The sequence below is a fragment of the Pelodiscus sinensis genome, chromosome 2 (assembly GCF_049634645.1).
Source record: "Pelodiscus sinensis isolate JC-2024 chromosome 2, ASM4963464v1, whole genome shotgun sequence".
Classification (NCBI taxonomy): Eukaryota; Metazoa; Chordata; order Testudines; family Trionychidae; genus Pelodiscus; species Pelodiscus sinensis.
In genome coordinates this window covers 65,368,722-65,385,842 of record NC_134712.1, presented here as the reverse complement: position 1 = coordinate 65,385,842, position 17,121 = coordinate 65,368,722, and the positions used below count along the sequence as shown (strand labels likewise).

Sequence of the window (17,121 nt, the reverse complement as noted above, 5' to 3'; positions counted from 1 at the left end):
ACAGCTGATCAGCTGTTTGTCGGCTCAGCGCGTCAGCCATGTAAATTTAAATGAAGCCGCGATCATTTAAATCGCGGTTTCATTTGCCTTTGCCTATGTGTCTAATCTACATGCCTCTGACGACAGAGGCATGTAGTCTAGACACAGCCTCAGTGGCCAGCTTTGACCAACCCTTTTCCTTCCAAATTGCCAGTTGAAACCATCTAAAAATTGTTATTAATTTTCTTTGCTGGCATCATGGTTCCACTGGGGCTAAGGTGGAACCCCTTCTATTATCCTGGAGTCTAGGCAGAAGTGAAACAGAATAGCCTATTTTCAGGCCCAGATTTAAAAAATAGGCAGTCCCAGGTTGGCCTGAAAAGAGTATGAATTGTTGCATGCCTATCTTTGTAGGTATTTTACCTTCTCAGGGAAATTGGGAAAGAATTACAGTTGTGCGTGTGGATTTTATGCCTAATTTTTTAGAAGATGTGGCCCTTGTTGGCTCACCTGAATGAATAGCAAAAAATGCAAACACAGCATAAACTATGGAAAGTTTATTAATTTTTTCTTTCACTTCCAATAAGCTAAAACACAGCAAAGGAAATATTTAGAGGGTTTTTTGCAAAGCCATCATGAGAAGATAGCAGTCAAAATCCAGATGCCCGCACTTTTTGTTGAAAAGCTTTTCACCCCACACATGTGAGTAAGTAGAATTGGGTAAGGCAGCCTTCTAATCATGAATCAGTTGCACAGTCAGTTCTCCAATGGCAGCTTTGGTTAAACAAGCCTCTGACCTTCACATCACAAGCTAAGCAAGGCTGAAGTACTGAACTACAATGCTTGATCCTTAATTTACATGTTATGCTGTTTTGTGTTTAAATTCAGGTTGAAATAAAGAACATCGGAGAATTCTATAAGATAAGAATAGGACATGATGGAACAAGTGAATACCCAGAATGGAAGTTAGAAAAGGTAAAACTTTGTGATTAACTGCTGATGAGTCTTCAGCATAATTAGTGCTTTAATCCATTGCTTTGTGACTTTATAATAAATTTTGGAAAAACTGAATGGCAGGTGGGTGTTATTAAATAATACAGTAAAACTCCAATAGTCTGGCATCCAATAGTCCAGCACTCCAGATAGTCCGGCATCAAAATGGCAAGAGCCTAGTGAGTGAGCTTCAGCAAAAAAATGAGTCACAAGGTAACAGCAGCAGCAGCTGAACTGAGCAAAAAGGGTAAAAATGTCTTAAAAAAACTAAAATATTACAGTACACTGTATACAGTATGTATAATAAAACAGGTTAAGAACACTTTATATACAATATATAATGTATATATATATTACCAGCTTATAGTACCTCCTGATAGTCGGGAATATCTGATAATCCGGCACCACCTAGGCCCCATAGGTTCTGGATTATCAGAAGTCTACTGTAATAATAATAATAATTAATAAATGCTTATTTGGCACATTTCATCTCAAATCACTTTATAGAAAAGGGTAACATTTTATGCATTTTACAGACGAGATAACTGAGGCAGAGAGTAGTATAAGAAACTTTCCCAATGTCTCTAGGCAAGTTCATGTCAGAGTCAGGAAAAGAGCACACCCTGAGTTTTATCTACTAAGCTACTTCTGCAGGATAAACTTAATCCCTAGAGTGCCCTGTGCTCACCAAATGGATCTATGTTACTCATTAAAATATCCAAATGCATTCTAAAATCTATTAATAATTTATTAGCTATAAGGAACTCGACACAGGACATTTTTGGAGTGTGATGACAGTTTGGGGTAATTCACTCAGCTTATCACTAATTCACAGCTTGGTCGGTTTTGGGTTAAATCAATGTTTTTCAATCTTTTTTCATTTGTGGACCTCTAAAAAATGCACATAGAGGTAATATGCTGACCCCTGCAGGGGTCCAAAGACTGCAGTTTGGAAGCCACTGGGCTAAATTAGCTGTAGCATAAGACATCTGAAGACTAGCTGACAGACATACCTGCAATGAAAGCCCTTACTGAATGTCAAGGCAACATGGTGGAATGTTTTATTTGCAAAAACAATGAAAACTTGTGATTTTTCTCTCTTTTGGAGCCCATTTCTACTTCTTGTGTACAAGCACAGAGTCCTTTGATCATGGTATATACTGTATATCCTTGAGCATGTAAATACTTACTTCCCTGCGCCAATGAGTGACTCTTGGACTTAGGGATTCCGGGGGAAGGGTAGCTAATTTTTTTGTTAACTGGGGCATTCAGAGACGGTGAAATTACGGACAAATTGTGAAATCCAAAAATACATGCAACCAAAGCATTTATATAAACGTATTATCACTGTTAAGTGACATTATCCAGCTCATAAAAGGGATGGGACAGAAACTTTGAATTCAAATTCCTACAAACTTAGCATTATTAGCATTTTTTTCTTATGTGCCAATCACTATGGTATATAGGTGCCAATTTTGAAGTATTGATATTCTGTCAAATTTTGTATCCTAAAAAATGGCACTGTGTTTTTCAGTTTGCTATAAATTGCTTTTACATTATCTCTTGAGAGTGGCTGTGAAAGGTCACAGAATTTCAACTGCACCATGGACCACTGCACGGGAAAAAAAGACGAAAGTATGGCTATAATAGGCCAGTCATATCCTTGCATACAATAATATGCTTGGAAAACACATTTCAGAGCTTCTCAATGGCATAATTCTACTTATTGTACTGAATAATGTGTGAGCATGTTTGGTAAAATAAATTCATATAAATTCATATAAATTCACATCAAATATTCTTTTAAGAATTCTAGATCAAATACCTATGCTTAACCTGCAGGTATGCTTTTTATTCTACAGTTTTGTCTTCATAGGTCTGAAACCTAAAACCAAAACTGCATGGCAATAACAGACTTTGAGATTAGCTCAGAGGCCTGAAGTTTAGGAGTATCAAACCCGAATACAAGTTTAAATATTTCAGTTTTGCTCAAAGGATTTCAGGAAACCTATTTTCTAATCTGTTGATTACAGAACATTTTTTTAATATGTTGGTCCAAACTTCATAGGTAACTCTGGGATTTCAAAGAATTCCCTTCACTTAAGAAAACCAATTAACTTGAAAGATGTGTTTTTTGTCAATGCAGCTAATGTTGTTGCTCTGATTCATCAGGAGGAGCTGTGCCAATAACCATTTCAGGTTATTCTGTAAATTCAATTAGTGATTAAAAATCACTGTTGCAAAAAGTATTTCATGTTGGAACACAAAACGCTCTCTTTTAAATAAATATTATTTTAAGTAAAATAAATGTTCACTTTAATGAGGAAGCAACAACGAAAAGGAATCTTTTCTCCCCATCTAAAATGCATTTTTAGAATTTAAGTGCAAAAATCTAATTTCGTAATTTTAATCATAAAGCTTTTTCTCAGAATGCCATCTTTCAAACAGCATTCTTAAGAAGGAAATGGAAAAAGCTCCTCTAATAACATGAAGCAACAAATATAACAGTTATTACCATAGCACTCTGTAGCAAATAGCTTAGAATTTGGATCTGGAATGATTTTAAATTGGGGGGAAAATGTTTTGATTTGTTCCATTGTAGAAGCAGGAGCCAGCTACCGAATTTGGATCTGGATCACCAATTTCAAACCACAGATTTCTTAAAATCTATGAAAACACTTGCTTCCCCCACAAATGCTGAGGGGTTCTGATTTAGGAATTTGGTTTTAGCTCGTTTCCATTTCTAATAGATAGTTCCTCTAACAGATCCATCTCCCATTCCAAAAACCTAGTCTCACTGCTCATTTTTTTCAGAATGGTTTAATTGTGTAGGCAGTTTTCCACTGAATTTATCTATAGACAAAAATTAGAACCATTGACACTTAATAGCGTAAGAAGGCAAACACTAAAAATAAGATAGTTTCTGAACACTTAGCAGGTAAAAAGACTAGATGTTGGCAGTTGTAGCAGAGATACCAAGGAATGAATGAGCATAAAGATTCTCTCCAAAGATGGTCTTTCTAGTTTCAGGTGGTAGAGGCACATTAGTAAAGTAGTAGTACAATTAGAAATGGGTTCAAGCAGTAAGTTTTTGTGTTGTGAGTGCAGGTCCTGTGATATTATTTCATGGCAGAAAAAGATGATAAAAAACACATGAAGGAAAATGTACCTCTTCAGTATTAGGCACTGCAGAACTGGAGAAACTGGACTGCATCATGTTGCTGATGGTTCTTCCCTAGGTGACACTGCAACATATAAAGAGCAGGCGGACTCTACATTTTCCAGCAAACAAGTGGTTGTCGAGAAGCCGTGGAGATGGAGATATTATATGTGAACTCCCTGTAGAAGAAGCAGGAAAACCCATTTATCCAAGTATGTGTATACTTCAGAAGTACACATTTAGATGCACTGGATTGTGGTTAGCTGAGTTATATCCCATGAACAGTATATTCAGAGAGGTGTTCTTGGTAATCTCAAAACAGTAACATTTAGTTCTTGAAAATATAATCTTTGCAAAGGTATGCATGCCAAATTTATGATAGTGTCTTCATTATGAGTAAAGGGTGAACATGTGAATTGTGATCTCTCTGCATGAACAATTAACTGGTGTTTCCTTTCTCTGTTTTTGCAAGTTGTAAGATACCACATTTATGTTTACACTGGCCATTTGGAGCAAGCTGGAACAGACTCACCGATCTACCTATGTATCTATGGAAAGAGAGGAGATTCTGGTTTAAGGCTTCTGCATAAATCTGACATGCCAGTGAAATTTCAGAGAGGAATGGTAAGTCTGAGCAAGGAAGTTTGCATATTTACAGCCATGTTAAAAGTGGCCTTTATACATGCTTTAAAATTGGTTTTGAGGGGAACTAATCAAAATCTTGGATACAGATACACTTCATTTATTTAGTTACTCTTTTATTCAAGATTTTCATAGATATAATACAGTGCACGTGGTCCTTACCAGTTCTGGGAGATATTATAAGTGAGGCAAAAAAAAAAAAAAGATTTAGTAAACCAGAAATTAAAAACAGAATAAAAGTAAAATGGGAAGTGGGGGGAAAATTAGGGAGAACAAAAGAATAGAAAAAGAAAGGAAAAAACCCCAAAGATGATGAGAAAAGCCACACGGGAAAATACAGACATACAGTCAAAGCAGAAGAGATCAAAATTGGACACAAATGAGTGCACAAAAATTGTTTCATGGCTTCAGATCTCAGTAGGAACATTTGCTGTCTCTTTCTTCTAATACATGGCAGTTTTGCAAAGCATTCTGATACTGATGAATGCAATCCAGGTGTAAATGAAACTATCTAATTTGTCTTTCATGTACCTTAAGAGCCTTTCCATAAGTAAAATACACATGCTGCATTCTGCAGTGTGGTTTGCTGGACTGAGTAAGAGACTGAATTTCAGAAATTACCGAGTTCTAATTCTGGTCTTGTAACTGAGGGTACATCATAGTGCAAAAAAACACCAGCGTCTGGCCTGTGTCAGCTGACTGGACTTGTGAGGCTGAGGTCACAAGTCTTTAATATGGTAATGTTCATGCTTGTCCCAGAGTCTGGGCACCAATCCTTGCCCAAATGACTACTTGTTAATTTTTTGACAGCTAATACATGCTGAGTTTCTGAGTACTCTTGGCAACAAACTTGGCCTCTGCTATGTCTCAGTTTTTCCATCTGTAAAATGGGAGAAAATAAATGTGTACTAACCTCACAGGTTGTATTGACATATTTGAAGAATACCTATAATATGCAAATCTTTCCAACACCATGGAACATCCCAGATCCACTGAGAAACTGCAGATGGATCTGGGCTAATTTAAAAGCATAGAATATAATTTTGCTTCTTTATTCAGCAAATTTAATTCAGCAAATATAAAGTACAAAGAATTTGAAATTCAGGACATTAAGCTGTCTGAGAGAACTGTTAATATGAGAGTGTCCTGTGTAATGTACTTTATACAAAAAGGCTCAGAATGAGAGGATTCTGTTCTTCACCTCATTTGTTGCAGAACCTGAAAGGTGTGTAGTGAATGAAGCAGGGACTTGCAGGAACAGAATGTATCATCTGCTGATTAAGGCAGTTGCCCTGGAGAACTAGATTCTATCTTGCTTTTGCCACAGTGTTCCTAACATGATTCTGGGCAAGTCAAGTAAACCAAATTTTCACAGGTGCCTATAATAGTCCTCATTTTCTGGGTACTCAAAATGCTTGGGCTCTGATTCGCTAACTTGCTGAGCACTCATTGCCGAAACTGAGGTTAATGGGAGCTCTGTGCTGAACATGTGAAGTGCTAGAGACAATGCTGAGTGCTCTGAAGTATCTGGCCCTGTACTTCTCCAATTGAGTACCCAAAATTAGATGACATTTTTGACAGTTTTGGCTTCAATCTCTGTGCTTCAGCTCCATCGTGAGATAGGAATAATACTGCTGCCTTATCTCACCTCACCCGGTTATTATAAACAGTGGTTCCTTAATCTTTGTAAAGAGCCGAGGTGCTACCAGGGCTGGCCCTACCATGGGGCGAATTGAGGTAGCCGCCTCAGGTACCAGACTGGAAGAAGGGGGGGTGCTACTAGGACCCAGGGTGTAGAAAATTGTGTCTGCTGCTGGTGCATATGTATTCTCTCTACTCTAGATGCACAGAGATGGTGGAGTGCTGTGCTGGAGGAAGGAGGGCACAAGAGAACTTTCAAAGTTTTGGCCCAAGCAAGGGGACATGGGGGCATCATTTGAGTTTTCCGCTTCAGGTGCCAAAATGTTGTGGGCTGGCCCTGGGTGCTACAATGACAGCATCACACACACACACACAAAAGCCCATGAAGAAATGAACAATTCTGTATTCAGTGCAAGCGGGGATTGGTATGCAGTAAATAAAGTGGTGGTGGAACACACAGAATGAGGATAAAAAGAAATATTAGATAGTTACCCATTCAGTGAGCACTATCCATTTTGTGCACTGAATGAAGCAGGCGGGTCCTGTGGAAAAAATACTATGCGATCATATAATTAAAGACTGTCTCATAATCTCACAATGGGCCTGAACTAAGGTTGCTTGAACACCTCTAATTCTGGCATTTTTCAAGTGCTTGCTCTTGTCCATTCCATGTTAGGTATTTGTGCTCATCACATGCACTGGTGCTAAATTTCCCTCAGCAGTATCCATAAAGGAATGGCTCTGGCACGCTCTGGAGTTGCATGCACATGTCACTATATAGGGGGTGCCACCAGCTCTTCCCACCCTCAGTTCCTTCTTGCCACCAGTGACGGAGCAAGAACATTCTACCATTTTGGTTAGTGTTGTCTTGTTCTCTGCTTGTACAAACCCGATAGAACTTGTGGTATAGTTCTAGATCGTTGCTATAGTTTGATATTCTTAGTAGAAGTTTTTGAAGTTCTTATCCCAGAATGGGACTCAGCAGGGGGTGGGGCATCCCTTGGTCTCCAGGCTTTAAGCCCTGCCATTGCTGCAAATGGCCAATGGCTATTAAGTGATCTGCATAATAGTTGCCTATGGCGCTTATGTGAGGGGCACATTAGTGACAAGTGTCATATCTGCAAGCCCTTTAAGCCCAGGACAAAGAAAGAGTGTGATATTCATCTGAGACCACTCCTAAGGCAGTTAGCACTTGCTCCGGCACCAGAGCAGCAGTCCCACACCACACTGAGCACCGCAGCCTCCCTGTGTAGTGTTTCACCAGCACTGACCATGAGTCAGAACTGGTCTCCATCCATGGCTCTGGCCAAGAAGCTGAAAAAGATCTGCCCTGCAAAGGAAAGGAGAGGGCTGAGGTTGAGCCAAAGTTTATGCTGGGCTGCTTAATACCCCTTTCGGGAAGTCAGGCCCCAACTCAAGTCGAGCAGTGCAGTCCATCCCATGCTTTGCTTACAACCCCAGATAGTGCAGGCCTCAGCCAGCATCAGGTACCATCAATGCTCAAAGCTCTTCAAGCAGCTCAGGAGATTCTGCTGCTCCCAGTAATGGCCACACTAGCTCTAGTGGTACCCTGATCTCAGGGAAAACCCACTTTGGAATCCATGCATGGGTTCTCACCTCAGTGGCACCATTCAACATTGAGAGGAATGTCCCACCATTGCTTGCCTGCCTGAAGATGTCATGCCTCAGAACTGGAGCAGCAGGCCCAGCAGATCCCTCTTTGATCCCCATTCTGGGGTTGCTGATCAGGGAATATGAGGTGTATTTTGCCAGTAGGTTAGTGCAGTGATCCCTCAGAGACACATGCTACCTGGCAAGAACTCTGGAACTGACCCCAACCACTGCTGATTACGGGAGCAATCAGAGATAAGAGACTGCCAATTGCCAAGCCCTTATTGTCTGTCTCCAGGAAGGGGATCACTCTACTTAGGAAGAGTGACCTCAACAACCAACCCATAGTATCTCCCGGTCCCAGTCAAGTAGTGGAAGGCGTAGATACTGAGTGTCCAATGCAGATCCACTGAACATCAGTCCCTGAGACACTGACCCAGATGCTCTGTCCCAGTTGGACAAGTAAGCTTCAGGACACAGCAATTAGCAACCCTTGGGAAAGAGCCTCTGCTCCAGCAGATCCTGCTCACCGAGTGTCAACTGCTCCACTTACACTTCCAACATAGAGTGAAGTTCCCTGATGGGAGAGAGAGCCCCAGTACCTACGGTGCCATCCACATCTTCAGCACTGAACCCTAACCCATCATCCCAAGTGCAGTGGCCTACACCATGTTACCCGTAGAACTCTTGGGGATTCACCCAGCCTTCTTAGCCTACGTAATCAACGTTTGGAGCCTCGGAGAGGCAGTGGCCATGGTATGCCATCCCCTTTTGGTACCCAAGGCTTTGGGGGTAAGACTCCTTTGGTCTTGGAGGACCCAAGAGAGAAAGCTGCTGAACCATGAATGGAGCACTGGCATACTCCTTGTCATCACAAGATGAAGCTATCATGTGGCCTCTTCACCCAATCCCCCAGCATGATGCCAAAGCATACCAGGAGCTTTTAAAGAGGGCTGCTTCTAACCTGGGATGTCAGGCAGAAGAACTGGGAAAGTCTTTGGACTCGCCATTTGATGTCCTCTGCTCCTCAATTCCTGACAGGGTGGTTCAACCCCTTCATGAAGAGGTTTTCCAAAATTACTAATGTCCTGTGTCAGGCCCCCTCTTCCCTGGCTCCTATATCAAAAAGAGCCAAATGCAAGTACGTTGTGTACACAAAATGGCATGAGTACTTGTAATTACACCCAGCCCCTAATTCTCTTGTGGTTGAGTCAGTTAACCACAAGAAGGAGCAAAGTCAACCCAGTGCCACACACAAAAATAAAGACTCGAGGAGACTGGATCTTTTTGGATGGAAGGTTTATTCATTTTCCAGACTTCAGTTGAGAGGGGCTAAACACCAAGCTCTCTTTATCCAGTATGACTTCAATATGTGGCAATTTATGGCCATATTCAAAGGGTTGCTCCCCAAGGCTTCCATCCTTGCATCCCTTCATCCCTCTCATCCTAGATTCTGGATGGCTGAACCCCAGAGGAACATTGGAATGTTGGAAAGTAGTCAAACAGATCCTCTTGGAGAATAGGAGACCTTCAACCAGACACAGGGTATGTCTATACTACCACCCTAGTTCGAACTACGGTGGTTAATGTAGTCATACGAACTTGCAAATGAAGCCCGGGAAGTTCCACGAGGCGTACAGATAGTTCAGAATAGGAAGCCTAGTCCGAACTACCTAGTTCGTGCCGCGTGTAGCCGCGGGCACGGAGTCCGCACTAGAGGACATTTAAAAATGGCGGCGCCCGGCAACATGCAAATGAAGCCCGGGAAATTCAAATCCCGGGCTTCATTTGCAAGTTCGTATGACTACATTAACCACCCTAGTTCGAACTAGGGTGGTAGTGTAGACATACCCTGACTTACCTGGTCAAATGGGCAAGGTTTTTCTGCTGGGCATCCCAGCATTGCACCCCTCCCTCTTCTATTTTAGACTACCTCTACGCCTGAGGAACCAGGGCCTGGCACCCTCCTACGTTAGAATGCACCTCATGGCCATTGTTGCTTTCCAACCTCCAAGCCCAGTCAGATGATGTTTTCTCATAACATGACAGGCCTTGAGAGACTCTTCCTACAGTGGGATCTTATCTTGGTTCTTAATGGCCTGCCCTTTGAGCAACTGGGCTCCTGCTCCTTTTCCCACCTGTCCATGGAATTATGCTTTCCAGGTGGTGGTGATATTGGCGAGGAGAGTCTCTGAGATTAAAGCCTTGATGGCACATTATGCCAACACGCAGCAAGCCAGGGATAGCCCTGCGTTGAACAGGACTGTGTTGCAATCTGCATGTCTGTGAACTCCCACCCACCTCCATCAGTATTGTTTGGGACTCACCTGCTATGGAATGGACAAGAGCTAGCACTCAAAGAAAAAAGACTACCAACTACTTGTCCATTACTGGTGTTCTTTGAGATGTGTTGGTCATGTACATTCCATGACCTGCCCTCTGTTCCCCAGGTCAGAATTTCCAAAAAGAGGGAACTTAGGGTGGTGGTGGTGGAGAGCTGGCAGTGCCCCTAATACTGCACCATGTATGAGCTGTTCCAGGGAGTGTCAGAGCCCCCCCCCCCCCCCGATACTACTGAGAAAATAACTTCCAGCACCAGAGTATGTGATGAATGCACACACTTAATAGGAAATGGTCATGAGCAACGCATCTCAAAGAAAACAACGAGTAGTCCTATAGCACCAATTACAGAACAGGCAAGTGTCTTTTTCCACCTTTTGAGTGCTTGACTTTACAACCTTAGTATGCTTCTAGTGTAGGTTTTTTGATATCTCTGTGTGCATGCATAATACATTTATACTTTTCACCTCTTCGTTTTTAGTTTTTCTGTAAAACATGATCCGGACTCACAGATGTATTGTAGCATAAGCTTTCATGGGCAAAGACGAAGTGGGTCTTTGCCCACGAAAGCTTATGCTCCAATACATCTGTTAGTCTATAAGGGTACGTCTAGACTACAGGGTTTTGTCGACAGAAGTTTTGTCGACAGATACTGTCGACAAAGCTTCTCTCGACAAAGAGCGTCTAGACTACATTCAGTTCTGTTGACAAAGCAAGCTGCTTTGTTGACAAAACCTTGTAGTCTAGACACAACCCTACATGCAATAACACCTTCTGTCGACAGAACTCTGTCGACAGTAGGCGTTATGCCTCGTAAAATGAGGTTTACCAGCATCGACAAAACTGCTGAGTTCTGTCGACGTTATGTCGACAGAACTCAGCGGTAGTGTAGACGCAGGTTTAGTTTTGTAGACAAAAGTCCACTTTTGTCGACAAAACCCTGTAGTCTAGACACACCCTAAGATGCTACAGGACTCCTTGTCGCTTTTGCAGATCCAGACTAACACGGCTACCCCTATGATTAATGATTCGGATTGTTAAATTGAAAGAGAGAGAGAGAGATCATGAAATAACTGCATTTTTTCATCAAGTCAAAATTTCAGACAACCTGAATTTTTCACCTCATCAGCTGCATGCATCCATTAAAGCAATCTTTGTCAAACTTATGCACAAGCCTAAATGGATTAGAATTACAAAGTAGCAAGGAAGTTTTCAGCTTTTCCAGTGAAAAGGCATTTAAATGGAGGGAGAGAACCCACATGGAGCAAATATGTCCCTTCCTAAGTATTTTAAATTAATCATCCCAAACACTGCTTGAGCATTACTATAAGGTGTATTAGACCAGTAGTGAGGACTTTTGTTCTACTTTTGGAGAAGGATTCTAAAGGTAACTTGTATGAGGTTTTTGGTCATTATTACCATAATCAAATTTTTAGCTTTGGGTAACCCTTGTTCACTTAATATCTGATCCACGATCCACTGAGTCAATGAAAAGACACTCTTCAACTTTAATGGGCTTTGAATCCATCCCTCGGGGAACAATCTAACTTTCATTGTACCCAACAGGGATCTTTTCCTTGACTATAAAGAGAGCTGGATTCATGCTCTTAAAATATTGATCTGCTTTCATCTTCTTACAGCTGATATGAAATATTGTCCTAACTGTTGTCTTCTAGGTGGATAGGTTTGAAATTGAAGCTGTATCTCTGGGAAAACTGCAGAAGGTGCTATTGCACTGTAAGGCCAGTAACAAGGCGCAATACTGGTACTGTGAGAAAGTAATCATCAGAAAAGCTGGGAAGGACTCTGAATACATTTTCAACTGTGAGAGGTAGTTTTTACAGTCCTTTTGTTTTTCAGCTAGCTTTGTCTTCTCAAATACCATATGAACCCTTTAAGGCTGTATAACTTTAGATGATACCTGTGTGAAACATTTATTCTATAGATGTGCTCAGTTCATTTTTTTTTCCCCGGGACAATGTAAATAAATTCATCTTACTTAACACTCCTGCACTGATGGCTTAATTTAGTGATCGCTAAGTAGCATATGTCAAATGCTAACTCAGCAGTTATTGTGCCAGTTGGATCACTGGGGTCCCTTTGCAATTGTCACACAGTTCGCTGGTCGTGCCACTGAGCCTGCTGACCTGTCCTCTGGGATGCCTCCCACTCTGACCTGCTAGGCCAGAAGTTCTGGTCTCCCTCAGCCAAGGCAGAGTTGGGGCAACAGTCCTCCAGCAGAGCTACACAGACACTGAACCAGCTCAGCTCTGGTTATAAGGTGGGGGTGGGCAAGACAGCCTCTGCGGGACAGATTTGGCCCACCATGTTGGTTGATCTGCCCCATAACCACCCTGTTGCTCCCCCAGGCCAATCGATACCTGGGGGTGGGAGAGCACAAGCAGCTGGCAGTTCTCTCTAGTAACCGTGTGCCTCTGGCAGGGTGCAGGCAGGGGCAAAGAATTCATGGCCTCCCCTCGCCCCCTGACCAATCAGGGTCTCTCTGTGTGTGTGGGGAGCACGAGAAGTCTCTTGGCCCCACCCTTCTACCTGAGGCCTCTGGGGCAGTCATGGCCACTTCAGAAATTTGTGAAGTGTCCCCTCCTTTAAAAATTATCACCCACCCCTATTATAAGGCCACTTTGAACTCTCAGGAACACTTTCCCCAAAAAGGACAAGAACCCCCAAATAAAGCTGCCTTACTCCGGTAAAAAAATTCAGAAAATACTGGACACCTAAAATGTCCAGTATTTTCTGTTTTTTCCCCCCTGCCAGGAGGCAAAAATACCAAACAGCTGGCAACCCTGTGACACACTCAGCAACTGGGCCCAGCCCCCCTCCCCCCGTCCCCAATACCTCCACCCCTGGACCTCCTGCTTACCTGGTTCTGCAGGGAAGTTGCATTCTGGCTTGATCAAGAAAACAAGATGGCTGCCAGCAAAAAGCCTAAAGACCAAGGGGAAGCAATGCCTTCCCTGGATCTTAGTGCTCAATCTCTCCCCTGTTCCTATTCCTATTCTGACTCTGCATGCCATGCTGCTTTAATGCTGTTTTATTTTTTAATTTTATTTTTGCATAATAACTCTCAGACTTTTCTTTTTTTTTTTGGTCAGCAAGTTTGGTCTCCCCCATTTTTTTTCCCTCAACAGAATTTTTTCCCCAGTTTTTTTGGGGGGGGAGGGGGTGTTTGGTATTTTTGGTTAAACCATCTGGCAACCCTAATCATAAGTTCACCCTCTTTATGAATGAAAAAAGATATTCACAGTGCTATCAGTTATTTATCCAGTGCTTGATAATAAACACAAGTATTAAGTATAACAAGTAGCATTTAGGGCTATGTCTAGACTGCAAGCCTCTTTCGAAAGAGGCTCTTTCGAAAGAGAGCGTCTAGACTGCACGCGGAACTTTCGAAAGAGCAAGCTGCTTTTTCGAAAGAAAGCACCCAGTGAGTCTGGATGCTCTCTTTCGAAGAAGCCCTATTTACATTCAAGAACGCCTTCTTTTGAAAGAAGCACTTTCGAAAGAAGGAGTTCTTCCTCGTGAAATGAGGTTTACCGCCGTCGAAAGAAAAGCCGCGTTCTTTCGATTTAATTTCGAAAGAACGCGGCTGCAGTCTAGACGCAGGTGAAGTTTTTTCGGAAAAAGGCTACTTTTCCCGAAAAAACCCCTGAGTCTGGACACAGCCTAAGTGATTCCAAGTGAAAAGATACAGATCAAAGTGAGTTACTAAACCAAATAAAAAATGCCAGCTAATCCTAATACACTTAGAAAGATTGTTGCAGATCATTATTTTCATCAAGTCCTTATGATGCAGTTCTTTTCAAGCCAGAGCTGATCTTTGTCAAGCTTGGTTCTAACAGCCATTTCTGTATCCTCTTCTGGTGGGAAGGCAGATTTAATGGCCCGCTGAAGGCAAAAGCCTGAGTGCTTTCCTTTTCTTAAAAAGACTTTCCCCGCGGAAAAATATCAGATGCAAGATGGATTCCAATACCAGGTGGCATGGCCACATGTCTTTATAGGACCAACCATAGTTTGGACTTCCAGAAAAAACTAAACTATTCACAGCTTGGTGACTTGACCACCGAGTCATTAAGATTCTAACGTACCACTAGTGGCTTTTACTAGAATACCTGAACTAATAAAACTAGTTCCCACTTAATATTTCTAACTTCACATACAAGAAAGAAGCATGCATACACACAGAGTATACATAAACAACGAGAAGTCCTGTGGCACCTTATAGACTAACAGATTTATTGGAACATAAGCTTTCATAGACAAAGACCCACTTCGTCAGATGCACGTGAACATACAGATTCAGTGGATTAGAACTTTTAAAATGACATGTTACATGACCTGTTTTGCATTAAGTTCTTTGAGTTATCACATTCAAAACCCAATTTTCATAAACAATGGGGAGACTGACAGTTATGTTATTAGATTGTGAAAGTATATCAATGCCACATATGGAGGAATGCTCTAAGATGGTGGGTGAGAATTTTTCATACAAGAAGCAAAGAGAAATAATACAGATTTTTAAATTAAAATGTAATTCTCCCTGGGAAATCCAGAAGTAACCTTTGTTCTCTTCTTAGCAAGAAGAGTATTGCTAGAAAAGGGGGAAATCTTCTGTTGTTGACCTAATTGAAAACCTGTGTAATCCCCTCTCTCCAGCAGCAAGTGAGGGTTACATGAGTGTAGCTTTACATCACTTCAGAAATATCACCTCATCCAGCCTTTTTCCATTTAACAAAAGGAAGAGCTGTGGGTACCAAAAACATGCTCAGGCACATACAGGAGTCTTTAAGCTGCAATCTCTCACATATGTGAATAACTTTATGTGAGTAGACTAGCTGCAATTAGTAGATTGATGGGAGGCAATGTGCCTCAATGGACAGGACTCTGGACATGAGTTCAGGATACTTAATTTGTATTTCCAGATCTATTGTTGATTTGGTGTGAGCTTGGGCAATTTGCTGAAAATCTCTGTCTCAGGTTCTCTATGGGCTATTTTAAAATAACAATAAAAATGTTCACTCACCTGTGTAAAGTGTTTTGACATTAAGGCAACCTGTAAATTTTTGTAATTACTAATATTATCACTCACAAGAGTAGGGATTTCTCATGTGAATAAGGGACACAGGTTTGGGCACATACTAGTGGGTGTTTCATCAGTATCATCTCTGGTTGTGAAAAAATATAAACAACTCTCTGACATTAGTCAGACAGAAGGTTCTATAGAGAAATGAGGCCAGCTGCCTCACTCAAGGAAGAAAGATCAGTTCAGTTATCAAACCCATCCTCCAGTGGGTCACATGGCTGGGACACAATGCATGAGAGGGCACTTTGGTGTATGCATTTTGGAATAATTAGCACCTAGGAGGCTGGTCAACAGAAAATATTCAGCAGCCGAGACTGTAAAATTGAAAAGGAAAGAGAAGTCACATCACTTCTGCCTTTTGCGACTGCTATAAAAAGAACACTGCTACTGAACAGAGTTTAAAATAGGGCATCAGGACCACCAAGGGATGGCTTTTTTATTGGCCAAAATGTACATCTGAATAACAATGCACTTCTCAAAGAAGGAAAATGCTTTATTGCTCAGACATTCTTCTGATATACTTCACCCTCACAGCCTCATGACTTTATTTTCATTTTATACTGGAAGATTTTATTTTATTTTTCTGTTCTTAGTGTAAGATACCATATTCCTTCATTCTCTCAGATACTCTGAGAAGTATTAATTTTTTTTCTGACTTAATAAAATCCTGGCTTTAGATTTTTCCTAGGCAAAACCCATCCATTCTCATGGATTAAAATTAACACATTATTTCTTTTGGGGGTTTTAAAATGATAAATCGACATTTTTCCCCTTCTAGGATTACAGAATATGTCTGTATGCCCTGGCTTGAACAAGAGAACAGCATAAATATAGCTCATATATAAAGATTCTTAGGAGCTAATGCTATGAAATTCTCAGAGCTTCTTTCAGGGAATAGCCGAGAGTGCTCATCACATCCTGGGATTGGGCCTGTTAGGCTATGTCTACACTGGAATGCTATTTCGGGATATCAGAGTATCCCGAAATAGCTATCCCGCATCTTCACAAGAAGCCCGTTATTTCAGGCTTACTATTCTGATGCCCCTGTAAACTTCATTCCACGAAGAGTAAGGGTTGTTTTGGAATAGTAGATTACTTCAAAATTTAGTACTGTATAGACAGCACCAAATTACGAATAAGCTATTTTGAAATAAGATCGAAATAAGAAATGCAATTTGCGTAGCTCAAATTGCATATCTTATTTCAAGCTATGGTGTAGTGTAAACTCATCCTTAGTAAACTAGTGTGAAGGTACCAAGGTACCTACCCTCTAGGCCTGATCTTTAGGACTATATGTGTGCATAATGCAGAGCATATGCTAAGTGCTTTGCAGATCCATGTCATGAAGCTTAGAACTATACAGGATCTAGTCCCAGCTGCCTCACTGTACAGCAGTCCAAAACTACTGATTAATGAAATCATGTTGAGATTGCAATAACCTTACTATGGGGAGGGAAAAGGTTCCACTAAAGATAATCCAGAAAAGAAAGAAAAAGAAGAATGTGAAAACCAGAAGAGTAACGTGTAAATGGATCAGTATTTAATTCTCTCTGGTTCTAGTCAGCAAGGCAAAAAACACATCTTTAGAAAATGGTTATACTGTCCCCATTTAAATCAAAGCTCCTGTTTTCTGAAAATAAAAAGTAGAATTTTT

At 41.3% G+C, this 17,121-nt stretch overlaps 1 protein-coding gene across 6 annotated transcripts in view; it reads left to right on the top strand.

The window, feature by feature from the left end:
- Nucleotides 1–17,121, top strand: part of RP1 (RP1 axonemal microtubule associated) — a 334,459-nt gene that overhangs the window by 120,845 nt on the left and 196,493 nt on the right. For all 6 annotated transcript variants that reach the window (XM_075920698.1, XM_075920699.1, XM_075920700.1 and 3 more), the window contains 4 exons: nucleotides 868–954; nucleotides 4,212–4,344; nucleotides 4,605–4,756; nucleotides 12,043–12,197. In XM_075920698.1, coding sequence (XP_075776813.1) covers nucleotides 868–954; nucleotides 4,212–4,344; nucleotides 4,605–4,756; nucleotides 12,043–12,197 — 527 coding nt within the window. The remainder of the gene's footprint in view (nucleotides 1–867; nucleotides 955–4,211; nucleotides 4,345–4,604; nucleotides 4,757–12,042; nucleotides 12,198–17,121) is intronic.